This window comes from Rhinopithecus bieti, unplaced genomic scaffold (genome assembly GCF_001698545.2).
Source record: "Rhinopithecus bieti isolate Rb0 unplaced genomic scaffold, ASM169854v2 scaffold_57046, whole genome shotgun sequence".
NCBI classification, from domain to species: Eukaryota; Metazoa; Chordata; class Mammalia; order Primates; family Cercopithecidae; genus Rhinopithecus; species Rhinopithecus bieti.
This window is the reverse complement of record NW_016822066.1, coordinates 53,307-69,465: the sequence shown is the minus strand read 5'-3', so window position 1 is coordinate 69,465 and position 16,159 is coordinate 53,307. Positions and strand designations below refer to the sequence as shown.

The window sequence follows — 16,159 nt, the reverse complement described above, 5'->3', positions numbered from 1 at the left end:
GCCTGTAGTCCCAGCTACACGGGAGGCTGAGGCAGGAGAATGGCGTAAACCTGGGAGGCGGAGCTTGCAGTGAGCTGAGATCCGGCCACTGCACTCCAGCCTGGACGACAGAGCGAGACTCCGTCTCAAAAAAAAAAAAATTTTTTTAGTAGAAATGGGGTTTCACCATGTTGGCCAGGATGGTTTTGAACTCCCGACTTCAAGTGATCTACCTGCCTCGGCCTCCCAAAGTGCTAGGATTACAGACTTGAGCCACCACGCACAGCTGTAATGTACACCTATTTTTATTAGATGATTTAAAGGAAAAGCACCATCATTTCTAAAGAGTATTCTCCTCAAACTACTATGTATGTATGTGAAAAGCTTCAAGACCAATAGAACTTCAAGAACAATTCTTAGTGGGGAAAAAAGACAAAAGAGGGCAAATTTCCTCCTTACCTTATTTGAGACATGAGACTTTGCCAAACAGGGCTAGAACCTAATAATTAGGAAATGGTCCAAAGCTGTACCCACACCTATACCAGCGCCTGCCCAAGCAGATGAAGCACATCTCAGGCTGTTAAAATTCATTAACAACAATTTATCTCAACTTTGAAAACACTGACTCACATTTCATCCACTGCTAGAAGTCGTACTCATTTCAGGATCCCTTTTTTACAAGTGGGAAATTAGGTCAGTGATTGCTTTTTAACTTCCTCCAAAGATCACAGTGAAGGTCAGAACCTGGACCAGGGCTCACTCTCATTAGTATTCACCCCACACTCCTTTTCTTTCTCTCCACTGGCATTAGCAGAAATGATTCAATCATTGGTTCCCAAATGTGGCTGATCAAAATCAACTGGGGTAACTTTTAGAAATACATATTCCTGCCCCAGCCACACTCTAAGATTGATTTAAGTCTGGGGAGCAAATATAATTTCAAAAAGAAGCTCATCACATGATTCTGATGATCAGTACTAGTTGTGAACCTCTTATTAAAGACTGCCATCCTTAAACAAACAAAACAACTGACAGCATAATTTAAACATTTTGGGCAAGGGAAAATATCCTACTAACTGCTGGTATTATTGGCTTCTTCTGGGCCCAGAGAAGGCTTATCTGTGACATTTTTAGTCTAAACAGCTTACCTGTTTAAGAAATCTGGCAGGCTTGAGATGTCTCACTCCACAAGTTCTTTGACAAACTCCCAGTGCTGTCCAATAGAACTTTCTGTGATGATGGGAATTATACCTGTGCCATCCAATACAGTAGTTGCTAGCCACGCATGGCTACTGAGAACTTGAAATGTAGCTAGTATCAATGGGCAAGTTTTTAATTTTATTTAATTTTAAGTTAAATAGCCACATGAAGCTAGTGGCCAGTATATTAGACAGCTTGGGTCTAGACTTCTAAGACCCTTGATTTAACTGGAGCCCTCCCCTCTCCTGACCCCACTCACCTCTACCCAGGGGAACCTCTGCAGAGATCAGGCTCACATAGAGCTGATAGGTCAGCTGGGGCACTGAGCCCAGGAAGGCTTGGATCTGTGACATACGTTTGTAGGCATTGCGGTGCATAGCCAGGGTCCGGATGGAGTGGCCCACCTCCCATTCTATCAGCACCTCCTCGCCATCTATTAGCATCTTCTTTCGGGTGAGGCTGACATAGGGCTCCTCCTGCTCCTCTTTCTTCCACAGTGTGAGGTACTTAATCATGGCCTCCAAACATCTGCAGAAGTAAAGCATCATGCGAACTTAACTAAAGCTGTCCTGGGAAGGGAGGTTGTAATGAGGGGAAAAAAATAACTTGGGGAGGCTGTGCTACTTTATTTTATTTTATTTTGTTTTATTTTATTTTATTTTTGAGACAAGGTCTTACTCTGTCACCCTGGCTAGAGTGCAGTGGCACAATCATGATTCATTGCAGCCTTGACCTCCTGGTCTCAAGCGATCCTCCCATCTCAGCCTTCTGAGTAGCTAGGACTACAGGCATATGCCACCATGCCAGCTATTTTTAATCTGTGTAGAGATGAGATCTAGACATGTTTCCCAGACTGGTCTCGAACCCCTGGGCTCAAGAAATCCTACTGCCTTGACCCAAAGTGCTGGGATCACACGTGTGAGACACCATGGCCGGCCTGCACTACTTTTTGTCTTTTTCTCTCTCCTGCTCTGATCATTTCTCATAAGTCAAAGGGTGGATCATGCCTTCTACAAGTTACATGAATCGAAATCCTTTTTTGTCCAGTCATTGACTATCCTAAGAACACCATTTCAGAAGTACTTGTTTGAGGACTTGAGGAATTGTTTTGTCTTTTTAAGAATAGGCCTATGGCAGGTAGAAAAGTGCCTTGAACACAGAGGTATTAAGTCAATACTGTTTTCCTAGCGAAATGATGAAGGTTCCAAAAGGCCCTGTTTTCTTACCTCAAATTCGCTTCATCCCATAACCAAGTTTTAGATTCTGCTTTTGCTTTATTAAATTAAATTTAATTTAATTTTGAGACAGAGTCTTGCTTCTGTACCCAAGGCTGAGTGCAAGGCACGATCTGCCTCACTGGTAACCTCTGCCCCTCCCGTGGTCAAGTGATTCTCCATGACCTCAGCCTCATGAGTAGCTGGATTACAGGCCACGTGCCACGCACGCCTGGCCTAAGTTTTTTTGTTTTTGTTTTTTCTTTTTGTTTTTGTATTGTTTAGCTAGAGATGGGTTCTGTTCACCATCATGGCCAGGCTGCGATCTGAAACTCCTCGACCTCAGGTGATCCACCCGCCTCAGCCTCCCAAAGTGCCTGGGAGGCTGGCACCTGCGCCAGATTCTCGTTTTCAAGAAAGGTTCATAAACCTATAATCTCACAGCCAAAAAGTCTTGGTTAGAGATCAGGAAAAGAAAAACAACTATGCTCATAGTAAGAAGGAAGCAATGAAACAGGAAGCAATGAAAGCAACAAAGGTACTTAAAAGACGACAACTCAAACCTGAATGAACTACATATCTAAGCCCTCAAAAGATCACTGTAATAGTTACTTTTTGTGCCTCTTGACCTGTTTGTGGACAGAAGCCTTTTAAACTGGATTCTTTCTTTACAAAGAGAAAGTCCTTATGAAAGTCTATCATCCTTGGAATAAGGGTAAGATGACATTTCCGGCTATGCCCCTCCTATCTCCCCCATACAAATCAGAAGTCTGCAGCAGGTCTGATGTGGTAAGTGGAAGAGAAGCAACTAGAACATCTTGTTCTGGAACACCTGAGTTACCACTTCCCTACTCACCTTGAACGAATAAAAACTGTGGACTACTTATGACTAGTAAGAACATTTGTAGTGGACATTAAGGCATCTTGCCTAATAGACTGAGGTCAAGGGTTGTATTTTTCTTGTTTACAGCTCTTATCACTTAGTGAGTATTTGAGAAATATTTGCTGAGTAAATGAAAGAATAAGAAGAGAGAAAATAATACAGGGTAAGCAATTATGGGAGGAGAGGATAATAATAACAGCAATGAAATTTAACAGAAAAGTAGACCAAAGACAAGCCCAGAGGTTGATATGCTCTCTAGCCTTTAGTTCCTGATAAGGAAAAGTTGGAACATATGCTGACTGCCAGTCTCCATAGATCACCCTAAGATTGATGCATGTGTACCACTCTGAAGCATGTAGCTTGAAATTTTCACCTTCTAGGGACAAACTCTAAGACCTGGGAAAGAAAAGATGCAAAGAAAGAACAGAGAAGAAAAGCAACACTTTTTTCTGATTCTTGTTCTGCGTAAGTGCATTTTCAATGAAAATTTTATATTTTAATCCAAACCCATCAGTACTATTGCTAAATTGGAGAACAGTATTGGAGAAGGTGGTGGCGTGAAATGTTCCATTTACATTTACATAAATGTTCCGTTTCTATTCTCAAGGCTATTTTCTGGTTTAAGTAAGGGTGTTTGCCCATTTATAAGCTTCAGTAAATTAGAGTACATTTTCATTTCAGAAGTATGCTTGCATTTCATGTAAGGCACCCAGACCCTACAAGCACTTTCATGTGCCTGATAGCACTAATCAAGTTCCTACCTATCTAACAAGTAATTGGCCTTGAAAATAAACAAATCCAGAGTATAATTTATGAGTTTTTAATTATCTTTTCTCTGCTGTGGGCTTAGCTGCCTGAGGTTATAAATGCTTCCCAATCATTTCTAGTGGAAGCTAAACAACAAAAATGAAAAACAGTACTCAACACTCCACACAGAGGGTTCACAAAGCAAACAAAGGAAGTCAAAAAGAGGGGAGGGTGCAGCTGGGTACTTTCTGAAATTTGTATCTTGAGAGTTTTCGATTGGTTAACTCAATATATTGCATTTGAAAAAGGAGGGACGAATGGTTTGTTTGCTCCTCTAGTGACATCTTTAAATTTCTTGGTTTCAAGGTCAAGATGAGGTCTTCCTTTTACAGCTTAACTTCAAAGATTTAGAACCGTAAAGGACCTTTAGATTACCCAGTCCAAAGATGCATATAGGCCAGCTGAGTTATATCTGACCAATAGATATGGTTTGGTCCATCCTGTGTTGTTGTTGTTGTTTTAATCAGCTGTGAAAATTTAAAATCATGACATTTCATGTAAAAATCCTGTCTTTGGAGCATCTCCTGAAAACTTAGTGGATCTGGCAATACTGGGTCTGAATTCCAACATGGAAACAATGGGCCAGGGCTCTAGAGGGGCTACCTCCTTCAGGCGGGTCATGAAGATTTCAGATTACCATGGTATCCACTACTCCTCAGTATTCCTCTAACACTGAGACTTTGTTTTCATTTATCATCACATACAAGGCTACTGTTTTTTCTTATACTAGGCCTGCTTCATTCATTTATGATACCTGCCTGGTCCCTGCAAGCGTTTGAGTTTGAGACCCATGATTTAGACTAACCCATTTGCTTTACAGATGAGAGAACTGTATATGCCTTCCTGTGAAGGCATCTTCAGAGATTTTACCAAGAACACACAACCAGTCAATGACAGAGGGAAGACTAGACTCCAAATCTCCTGAATTTCAGGCCACTGTTTCTGTTGATATCCCATATTCTCTCTGATGGAGCCTAATCAATTCCTCCCCACTTAAAAATGTATTGATAAAAAAAATTTCTGGCTTTATTGAGGTATAAATGACAAATAAAAATTATATATATGTACACATATGAAATTTTATAAAGGAGTGAGTTCCATCCTTAATCTAATGATGAAGTATCTTCCCATTGCAACACTCTGACCCATATTCCTCGGCTGACTGCAGTTGTCTACCTCTCTTGCAATCAAGACAAACGTGGTCCATTCCTTACTCCTGAACTCATAAATTTTGCAACATCTCTCTACCTTTAAAACCCCATAGCATCCAGATGAGACTGTTGACAGAGATGCCTGTCTCCCTAGGATTAAGTACATTCTCTCCACTTGAAGGCAATCTGAATGGAAATACTTGATACTACTAAATTGTGCTACTGCATCCACATAGAGAGATGAACTGTCTTCCTTTGTCCCCTCCTAACTTTGTATCTTTATTGCAGAAATATACAAAGAGATAAACAGGAGACTGATAAACCAACAGAGAATGAACTACATTGAGTTGGGGTACCAGATTACCACAGATGGTTTAAAATATTTTCCAGATGTCAAATTACTTTGAAAATTTGAAAATGGCAGTAGCACCAGCCCAAGCAGCTCAGGGTAAAGAAACTCTTATCCAATTTACAAAGCATCCAAAAGGTAGAGTCAAAATTACACTCAGGCCAGGCACGGTGGCTCACTTTGGGAGGCTGAGGCAGGAAGATCACTTGAGCCCAGTCCACATAACGAGACCCCATCTCTACAATTTTTTGTTTGTTTGTTTTTTGAGATGGAGTCTCATTCTATCGCCCAGGCTGGAGTGCAGTGGCACCCATCTTGGCTCACTGCAACCTCCACCTTTCGGGTTCAAGTGATTCTCCTGCCTCAGCCACCAGAGTAGCTGGGATTACAGATGTGCGCCACCACTCCCAGCTGATTTTTAGTAGAGATGGGGTTTCACCATGTTGGCCAGGCTGGTCTTGAACTCCTGACCTCAGGTGATCCACCCGCCTTGGCCTCCCAAAGTGCTGGGATTACACATGTGAGTCACCACACCTGGCCTAGAATTTTTTTAAAAAAATTAACCAGGCATGGTGAGGCATGCCTTTGGTCCCAGCTACTTGGAGGCTGAGGTGGGAGGATCGCTTGATCCCAGGAGATCAAGGCTGCAGTGAGCCAGGATTGCACCACTGCACTGTAGCCTGGGAGACAGAGCAAGACTTTGTCTTAGAAAAAAAAAATTAAAAAAATAAAATTACACACTCTGCAGCTATGGCCTTCATGCACAGGGTGATCACGTCTTGTTGTTCCCATACTAGTTTACACAACCCAAATCCAGACAGCAAACATTCTCTAATAAAGTCTTGTTAATAGTATCGTTCATTGTTTTGGAACACAGGTACATACCACATGTTCATCATGGTGGCATTTGAGATTTCAGATAAGTTTTTTGGATGGTAGACAGGGAGAGTGGGAGGAAATGAGAGAATTGATTAGAGCCATAGTAGCCATCTTGTAAATCTTTCATCTTTCTCTGCCCAAGTCTGGGGTGGGGTTCGGGGGGTAAAGAAAAGATTTAAAAGTTGCTCACCTGATAACAGGTCCCAAGAGGATTAGATGCATAAATAATGATAGCGGTTTATCTTTGGCTAGATCTCTGTGAACAAAAATGAGGGTCAACTGGACCATAATGGATGAAAACATAAAGAAAGAAAAGGTGTATGTCATCCAGTAAGTTTCACTATTCTTTCGATAGATTCTAACCATGTACAAAGCAGATGCAGCCTCCCCACAGTACAAAAAGGTGGAGAAAAGGATGCTAAATGGAAAAGTAAATCGGGGGTTGGTTCCACGGATGACATCTTCCTGCAGAGATGAAACCGGATCCACATTTGGCTCCTCAGGAATTTCATAAACTCTGTCCATTGTTGAGGTTCTTTCTGAATGTTGTGGTCTGGTGCTCATATCACCCTCCCATCCATCCCCAAGAGAACCCTGTAGCCGCTGCAGTCCAAGTATAGGTGAGGAGAGCTCTGTCAAGTCCCGTTTGGGAACAGAGATTCACTAGTTAGAGCAAGAAACCGCTCTCTTCTAGACTCAGATTCGACTTGGAGTCTGGGATGGAAAACCCAGGAGTACCACTTTGAACTCGACTCTTGATTGGCCCAGGATTCCAATCGTCAACATACTTGCTGTAAAACTTGAACAAGACAAAAGCAAGCATCCCAGCGCCCCATCCAGAGTCCAACTCCAGGGACGTGAAGAGTCATGAGAACAGCGGCTTCCGTGGCAGCTCCTTTTGCAGCCCCTCAGGCAGAGGGTAGCCAATCTGTTGGGGGCACCGACACTCAACAGCTCCTCACAGAGTGCTGACCAGTGTGTTCTCTCAAGTCAGCGGAGAGCTGAGCCAGGGCAGAAGAGGGGGCGCAGCCGGGATTCAGTTCAGTGCCTAGGTATCCTAGCTATTGCTAGGCTGTAGCTATCAGCTCGCCCGCTCACCTGCGCGCTCTCAGGACCTTTGCTGAGTCCAGGGTTCTCAGGATAGCTCCTCGGATTCCCCAGCCCCGCCCCCAAGACCGCCTGGCCCGGGACTGGAGTATTGTCACCACCCTGTCTCCGAGAGCAGTGTTGAGGGAAAGAAGCAGAGCGCGCTCGCTCTACAGGATCAAGAAAAGGCTGGAGGGGCTGCTTCTCCTCGGAGAAACTTTACTAGTGAGAGGCACGACGTGCGGGTCGCCAACCTGGCTGGACGGATGTCGCCAAACTCTTGGACGCCGTCTGCTGCCAGGGTCCTGCCTGGCCTGCGATTCCAGCTGCGAGAGGCCGGCAGCTTCTAAAACTAAGGCACCGGGACGGCGGGGGCGGGCGAGATGGGCTGGACGGCTGGGGCCAAACAAAACCAGCCAGAGAGTTCCCGGGCAGGCGGCCAGCCAAGGGATGCTCCTTGAGGAGTGGCGGGACAAAAGGGGCTTGGGCCGCTCTTCAGAAGCACTTCTGACCACGACCTCCAGACCCAGGCGGGAGCCACAGCTTTACTCTTCCCTAAGAGCAGCAGGCGCCCACTTCTACCCCGCCCTCCCTAACTAGTTAAGTAACTTGCTCCAACACTCATTCTACCCACGCGGTTAGGCAGGTGTGTCTCCCTCGGCCGCAGGGTTGAACCTCCCTAGGTCCTATTGCCCTCCAGATAATATCATGAGACGGGGAACCTGGGAGGAATTGGGCCAGAGTTTTCAGCGGAGGGAAGATGGAACAGGATAAAGGTCAAGACTCAAGGTCAGCCCACAGACACTGAAAGCTCATATTTTATGCTTTGATTTCTCCACTCGCAAAATGAGGTCAGGATAGGAGCTTTAGAAAGAACTTACAGGTCTTTGGTTGAAAGGTTATGAAGAGGTGCCAAATTCTAAACAGACTGGCAAAGAGCCAAGAGAGAGCTGTTAGTAAAAACTGAGAGGGGTGTCTTAAAGAGCTTTGCAAATTACCTGTATTCTTAAGTGTAATCCTCCACTACCTCACTGAGCTTTTGTTTGCATGTCTTCATTTGCATAATTCTAAACCTCAGAGAAAAAGAGAAAACATCTGCCTCCTGGTAATAATATAAATGCAGGCCAGGCACAGTGGCTCACGCCTGTAATCCCAGCACTTTGGGAGGCTGAGGCCGGCAGATCACTTGAGGTCAGGAGTTCGAGACCAGTCTGGCCAACATGTTGAAACCCCATCTCTACTAAAACTACAAAAATCAGCCGGGTGTGGTGGTGCATGACTGTAATCCCAGCTACTCAGGAGGCTGAGGCAGGAGAATCACTTGAACCCGGAAGGCAGAGGTTGCAGTGAGCTGAGATTGCGCCACTGCACTCCAGTCTGGGCAACAGAGCAAGACTACGTCTTACTACTACTACTAATAATGTAGCAGAGCCTGTGCCGATCTCCTTTTGCTGCAGGAAGTCAGTAAAACAAATCTATGTGAGGAGTGGCCAAGTAGCAGCCACCAAAATGATGGCCTCCAGGTAGTCCTGTCTTATGTTGTTTTTTAAGGTTTCCATGATTGCTGCCTCCTTTCCCCAGGGCTGATTCAGGGACAGATTCAACATCTAAAGGCTGTCGCATTCTGAAGCAGACTCCCCATCTTGGTCTGCACCTATGCCAGCATCTAGGCTAGGAGGCTGCTCCTTTCTCCTTTCCATTTCATGAAGGAGGTCAACACTATTGAGAACAACTTCAGAGAGTGTTCTTTATCTTATTAGTTGGGACATTCCAAGTGGGACAGGGTTCTCCAGCACCAGTATATGGTGCAGAACCTCTTGGGGCTGCTCTAGTTACCTGTTCACAAGGTGAATCTCAGGCAAGGTGACCAATTAATCCCATTTCACTGGGAGAGGGGAGTTGGTCCCCTAACATGGGAGAGTCAGCTGGGCACGGTGGCTCACGCCTGTAATCCCAGCATTTTGGGAAGCCAAGGTGGGTGAATCGCCTGAGGTCAGGAGTTTGAGACCAGCCTGACCAACATGGTGAAATCGCGTCTCTACTAAAATTCAAAAGTAGCTGGACATGGTGGTGGGCACCTGTAATCCCAGCTACTCGGGAGACTGAGGCAGGAGAACCCCTTGAACCCAGGAGGCAGAGGTTGCAGTGAGCTAAGATAGCACCATTGCACTCCAGCCTGGGTGACAAGAGTGAAAACTCCATCTCANCACTATTGAGAACAACTTCAGAGAGTGTTCTTTATCTTATTAGTTGGGACATTCCAAGTGGGACAGGGTTCTCCAGCACCAGTATATGGTGCAGAACCTCTTGGGGCTGCTCTAGTTACCTGTTCACAAGGTGAATCTCAGGCAAGGTGACCAATTAATCCCATTTCACTGGGAGAGGGGGAGTTGGTCCCCCTAACATGGGAGAGTCAGCTGGGCACGGTGGCTCACGCCTGTAATCCCAGCATTTTGGGAAGCCAAGGTGGGTGAATCGCCTGAGGTCAGGAGTTTGAGACCAGCCTGACCAACATGGTGAAATCGCGTCTCTACTAAAAATTCAAAAGTAGCTGGACATGGTGGTGGGCACCTGTAATCCCAGCTACTCGGGAGACTGAGGCAGGAGAACCCCTTGAACCCAGGAGGCAGAGGTTGCAGTGAGCTAAGATAGCACCATTGCACTCCAGCCTGGGTGACAAGAGTGAAAACTCCATCTCAAAAAAATAAAAATTAAAAATTAAAAAAAAAAAAAAAAAACATGGGAGAGTAAAGCTACGAAGAAGAATGTAGAATCCCAACATTTACCTTTTAGCCTTTCCTCCTTCTTCTCCATGCCCTTCTCTCTCCCCAAATACAAAAATTTACAATGCCTTCCTACTTTGTTCCAAAATGACTCCTTCTGTCTGTCATTCAAGGCTCTGTATAATCATCACACTACTTCCCTCTCGGATTTTATTGCCCACACTACCCCTACCACAAGGCCAGCCAGTTTTCTCACTACTCCTATTTGCCTTGCTCACTCCCACCTCTCTGCCTTGTTGATGCAATTTACAACCCCCTTCACCCTTTTCTCCATTAGTCCAAACCATAACTTTCTTTCAAGGGTCAGCCCAAGTGCTCCCTCCTCCAAGAAGCCTTCTGTCACCTCCCCAACTCTCACTTTTCTCTATCTTTGTGCCACTAGCACATGCTCTTTCGTACTAGTCCTTCAACTCTTTCTGTGTTTGTCCTGCCTCCCTCCAAAAAGTGTAAAGTTAGTGAGAGAAGGATGCTCAATGACTGTTTATTGAGGCACTTGTTGATGACAATGGTGACTGACAAATGGTGTTGATGATGAAGCTTCCTCCCCCATACTTCCTCCATGAAACCATGCAAGACTCAGACACACTCATCTCTAAAAGTTGTGGCCACTGTAGCTGGGGCATAAACTCCTCTGGCTGAATGAGCATTGTCTCATTCAGCCATCAGCTCACAGAGGTTCCCAGACCACATGATCTGTCCCTTCTCAAGAATTTCTACAGCATTCTTTTGTTTATACCAGAGTGTAGCACAAAAATTATTTAAGTGTATTAATTTTTATTCCCCAACTAAATTATCACAGGCTCCTTGAGGGCAGAGCCCCATTACGGTACTTTTGTTAGACTCCCCCATGACTGGTATAGACCTGTAAAGTTCCTGTCATCTGATCCCCCTCACCCACCAACTTCTCTATTTTCAGTCCTAGGACTCTCTGGCGCTTTAGGTCACTAAATCCTCTGGTCTCTTATTTCCCTGTTCCTTTGCTTTGCTGGGAGTAGCTAAGTGAGAATTTGCCGTTTCTGTCCAAACACTCCTTGCTCTCTCAGGCCATCTCTAGATTCAAGCTCTTTACTCTTCTTGGGACTAAAGATGCTGGAAATGTTGGCAGTCATAAGGCTGCTGAGGCTCTAGGAACCCCTGTCCCATTAAGAGCGCTGAGCTCCCACAGACTAGTCATCTGGGATGACACCTAGGCTGCCCCCTGAATGCCAAGTAGTGTTCAAGCATAAATTTCTCCTCCTGAGAAGCACTAGAATTCTGCAAGAAAGGGGAAGACCAAGATCTGACTCCTTACTACTCTACTTCCAACCATTGACTCAATGGGAACAAAGAGTGCATCTAAAAGCCATGTGGTCTAAGAGCTCTTGGCATCTTTATCAGCATTCAGAATCCCTCTGTAAGGCTCAGGGATGGGGTTGAGCTTTCCAAGTCTCTGCAGCCTGAAGACTGCTCAAAAGTCTCCAAGGGATTGATCTGTAAGAGATGCGTGGCATCCATGAGGAAAGAGGAGAGGAAGGACAGATCTGCAGCAAGTGACTGACAGTCCAGTCACAGAACACTCATTGGTGGGAGGTGATGGGCAAGGCCCAGAGAATCAATAGCCAGAATAGAAGATGGCTTCCTTCTACAGAATGCTCAGTTTGGGCTGTTAGGATGCTTAAAATGTATCTAGAGGCCAGGTGTGGTGGCTCACGCCTGTAATCCCAGCGCTTTGGGAGGCTGAGGTGGGAGGATTGCTTGAGCCCGGGAGTTTGAGACCAGCCTGAGCAACAAAGTGAGACCCTGTCTCTACAAAAAAAATAAAAAATAAAAACAAAATTAGCTGGGCATGGTGACACACACCTGTAGTCCTAGCTACTCTGGAGGCTGAAGTGGGGAGGATCACTTGAGCCCAGGAAGTTGAAGCTGCAGTGAGTTGTGATTGCGCCACTGCACTCCAACCTGGGCGACAGAGCGACTCTGTCTCAAAATAAAAAAAGAAAGAAAACATTAAAAAGCCAGGCGCAGTGGTTCACACCTGTTAATCCCAGCACTTTAGGAGGCCGAGATGGGTAGATCACCTGAGGTCAGGAGTTCAAGACCAGACTGGGCAACATCGTGAAACCCCATTTCTACTAAAAATACAAAAATTGGCCAGGAGTGGTGGCACACATCTGTAATCCCAGCAACTCGGAAGGCTGAAGCATGAGAATCGCTTGAACCCAGGAGGTGGAGGTTGCAGTGAGCCGAGATTGTGCCATTGTACTCCAGCCTGGGTGACACTGACACTCCGTCTAAAAAATAAAAAAACAAACAAAAAAACCAACCAAACAAAAAACGAATGCAAAATCAGTCATATCATCTAGGTCTTATTTTTCTTTTCGCTATAAACTCCCTGAGAACAAAGACCCTTGCCTGTTAGTTCTGAGCCACTCCCTCATCAATATCATCCATAGCTGGGATTTGGGCCTGGAGTTAAAACAGAAGTAACTTCCCTGCAGCCCTCACCCCTAGCATTTTTCTTCAACAAATCTGGTTAGAAATGACATCTAAATTAGTCTTGAAGGGAAAGAAGTGCTGCCACATAATGCAGCATGGCATTTGGGATGTTGGGTGTTGCCAGGCAGCTGGCGAGCTCTATTTACATTGCTTGGTGGAATAGAAGGGTCAGAGAGGGGAATATAATGATATTATTTATTTTGTAAATAATACCCTTTATTTAGAAATAACTCATATGCCATACAATTCACCCACTTAAAGTGTACAATTTAGTAGTTTTAGTACAAAGGCTGCAGCCATTACCATGACCTAGTGCCGGAACATTTCATCACCCCAAGAAACCCATACCCATTAAGCACTCAGTCCCCATTCCCCACTCCCTGCAGCACTAGGCAAGCACGAATCCACTTTCCATCTCAATAGATTTGTCTATTCTGGATGGAATCATACAATATATGATCATATATAACCTTTTGTATCTGGCTTCTTTCACTTAGTATGATGTTTTCAAGGTTCATCCATGTTGTAGCATGTATCAGTACTTCATTTCTTTTTATGGTAATACTACACTGTATGGATCTATCACAGAGAAACAGAACCAATTGGCACAAGGGGATGGTTGGAGATATATTTTAAGAAATTAGCTTATGCAATTTGGGGGACTGGCAGGTCTGAAACTTGGGGCAGACTGGCAGGCTGGAAATTCAGAAAAGAGATGGTGTTGCAGTCTTGGATCCAAAGGCTTGAAATGCAGGCAGAATTTCTATATTGCAGCCTGGAGGCAGAATTCCTTCTTCTTCAGGAGACCTCGGCCTTTGCTCTTATTGCCTTCAACTGATTGGATGAAGCCCACTGACATTATGGAGGGTAATCTGTCTATTGATTTTGTTAATCCCCTCTGAAAAATACCTTCACTACAATATCTAGACTGGTGTGTGACCAAACAACTGGGCACAATAGCCTAGCCAAGTTGACACATAATATTAACCACAACAGGATTGTCTCCACTTTTTGGCTCTTATGAGGATGATTTGAATACAAGTTTTTGCATGAATATGTGTTTTCAGTTCACTTGGGTACACACTTAGGAGTAAAATGCTAGATCATATGGTAACTATGTTTTGAGGGTTGCCAGACTCTTCTAAAGTGGCTGCACCATTTTACATTTCCATCAGCAGTGTATGATGGTTCCAATTTCTCTGCATACTTGACAACAATTTTTATCTGTCTTTTTAAGTATAGTCATCCTAGTGGATTTGGTTTGCATTTCCCTGAGCTAAATTGATTGACTGAGAAAGAGTGTGTGTGAGAGAGACAGACAGAGACAGAGAGAGAGAGAAAGAGTATGTAAGGGCATTTGAACATCAGCTGGTTACGTTCATTCAGTTATTTCACTTTTCTTCTTTTTTTCCTAGTCAGATATAGCATTGTGGGGCACTCAGTTACTTCAATAAACATTCATTTGTAAATATTTATAATTGCAATCAGCAAGACAAAGATCTCTGCTCTTAAGGAGGTCACACAGTATAGTGGACATTTGTCCTTTGTGGGGGTTGCTGTCCAGCATATGAACCCCTTTATTTGGGAGAGAGGGCTTAGGAATCTTGGTGGGAAGCAGGTCCCCCTTGCAGTCAGAACACAGGCACATGACCTTGGCTCACCCAATCCAAGGATCCATTCCTTGGACTGGGAGCCAGCGACCCAAAGCAGTGGAAAATCTCTGATTGAGACAGCTATGAAAATGTGCCTTTCAGTTCTCCCAGCATGGGGAATGTAAATGACCTTGGCCCTAGCTGCTAGGTTCTAAATTCACCCCAACATTTGCAGCTTTTCTTTGAGGCCACATTGCTTCCAGCCAATGACTGAGCACAGCAATGATACTAAGTCAGATCCATTTCTGGAAGACAGAACTATTCCAATAGGCAGCTTTGGCTACAGGACTCCCATAAGCTAGGGAAAATTTTATTAGAACTGCTCTTCAGGCCAAGACTCTTCCTTCCCAACCTTCTTCTTGCCTTCTCTTATCCATAAAGGTCAGATTTACATTGCAGTCTGACAGCTCTTCCAGCCTCTTCCAGTTCTCGCCCTTTCTGTTATGGGCATTTCCCCCCAATCAATCTCTTGCATATCTAATTCCATCTTAGTATCTGCTCCTTGGAGAATCTGAGCTAACACTGATGGCAGTTAGAGTGGTGGTGGTAGGCACTCACTAGTGCTAGGGAGGTGATCTGGTAATGGCCCAAGATTCATGATCTTTCCTGTTGCTTTCTATTCTTAGCTTGTCCATTGAGTCATCATGTAGTCTAGGGAGAGTCCCTTTCTCCTCTTGGTGGTAGTAGCAGTGGCAGCTGTGATGTTGGCTATATAGGCCTGAGTCTAGTTCTCCAGTCCACCTGGTGATTTTGTGAGCTATTCAATATGCTTTCAATATATACGTTTTCTGCCTAAATTAGCCAGTCAATTTCTGTTGCTCACAAGTGAAAACCCTCTGGATTATACAGGGAAGTGACAAAAACATTCAATCACAATACAGCATGATAAAGGTTGTGTATTAGTCCATTCTCACACTGCTATAAAGAAATACCCATGGCCAGGCATGGTGGCTCACACCTGTAATCCCAGCACTTTGGGAGGCTGAGGTGGGCGGATCACTTGAGGCCAGGAGTATGAGACTAGCCTGGCCAAAATGGTGAAACCCCATCTCTACTAAAAATACAAAAATTAGCCAGGCACGGTGGCACGCACCTATGGTCCCAGCTACTTGGGAGGCTGAGGCAGGAGAATTAGTTGAACCCAGGAGGCAGAGGCTGCAGTGAACTGAGATCACGCCACTGCACTCCAGCCTGGGCAACAGTGCGAGACTCTGTCTCAAAAAAAAAAAAAAAAAGAAAAAAGAAAAGAAAAGAAGGAAGGAAGGAAGGAAGGCCCAAGACTGAATGATTTATAAAGGCAAGAAGTTTAATCGACTCACAGTTCCACGTGGCTTGGGAGGCCTCAGGAAACTTACAATCATGGCAGAAGGGGAAGCAGGCACCTTCATCATGAGGCAGCAGGAAAGAGTGAGTGCAGGAATGAGGAAGTGCCACACTTTAAAACCATCAGCTCTCATGAGAACTCACGATCACAAGAACAGCATGGGGTACGCACTATTACAAGAACACCCCATGAACACCCCATGATCCAATCCCCTCTCACCTGGTTCCCCCGGCCTCCCCACACGTGGAAATTACAATTCAAGATAAGATTTGGGTGGAGACACAGAGCCAAACCATGTCAGGTTGTAACAGAAGCACAGGGTCTGTGGGAGCACATGGGGCACCTAACACAGCCTTTTTTTTTTTTTTTTTTTTTTT

The 16,159-nt window shown here is 44.7% G+C and overlaps 1 protein-coding gene and 1 pseudogene across 2 annotated transcripts in view; both read right to left on the bottom strand.

Annotated features, from left to right (window-relative positions):
- Positions 1–1,510, bottom strand: part of LOC108521139 (heterogeneous nuclear ribonucleoprotein A1-like) — a 38,529-nt pseudogene extending 37,019 nt beyond the window's left edge. Inside the window, exon 1 of the transcript XR_001883128.1 lies at positions 1,439–1,510. The product of XR_001883128.1 is annotated as a heterogeneous nuclear ribonucleoprotein A1-like (transcript). The remainder of the gene's footprint in view (positions 1–1,438) is intronic.
- The window catches only part of XKRX (XK related X-linked), a 16,581-nt gene extending 8,428 nt beyond the window's left edge, over positions 1–8,153 (bottom strand). The window contains exons 1-2 of the mRNA XM_017860789.1: positions 6,653–8,153; positions 1,439–1,707 (exon numbers count right to left, since the gene is read on the bottom strand). Coding sequence (XP_017716278.1) covers positions 1,439–1,707; positions 6,653–7,026 — 643 coding nt within the window. The 5' untranslated portion in view covers positions 7,027–8,153. The remainder of the gene's footprint in view (positions 1–1,438; positions 1,708–6,652) is intronic.
- Positions 8,154–16,159: the final 8,006 nt, after the last annotated feature.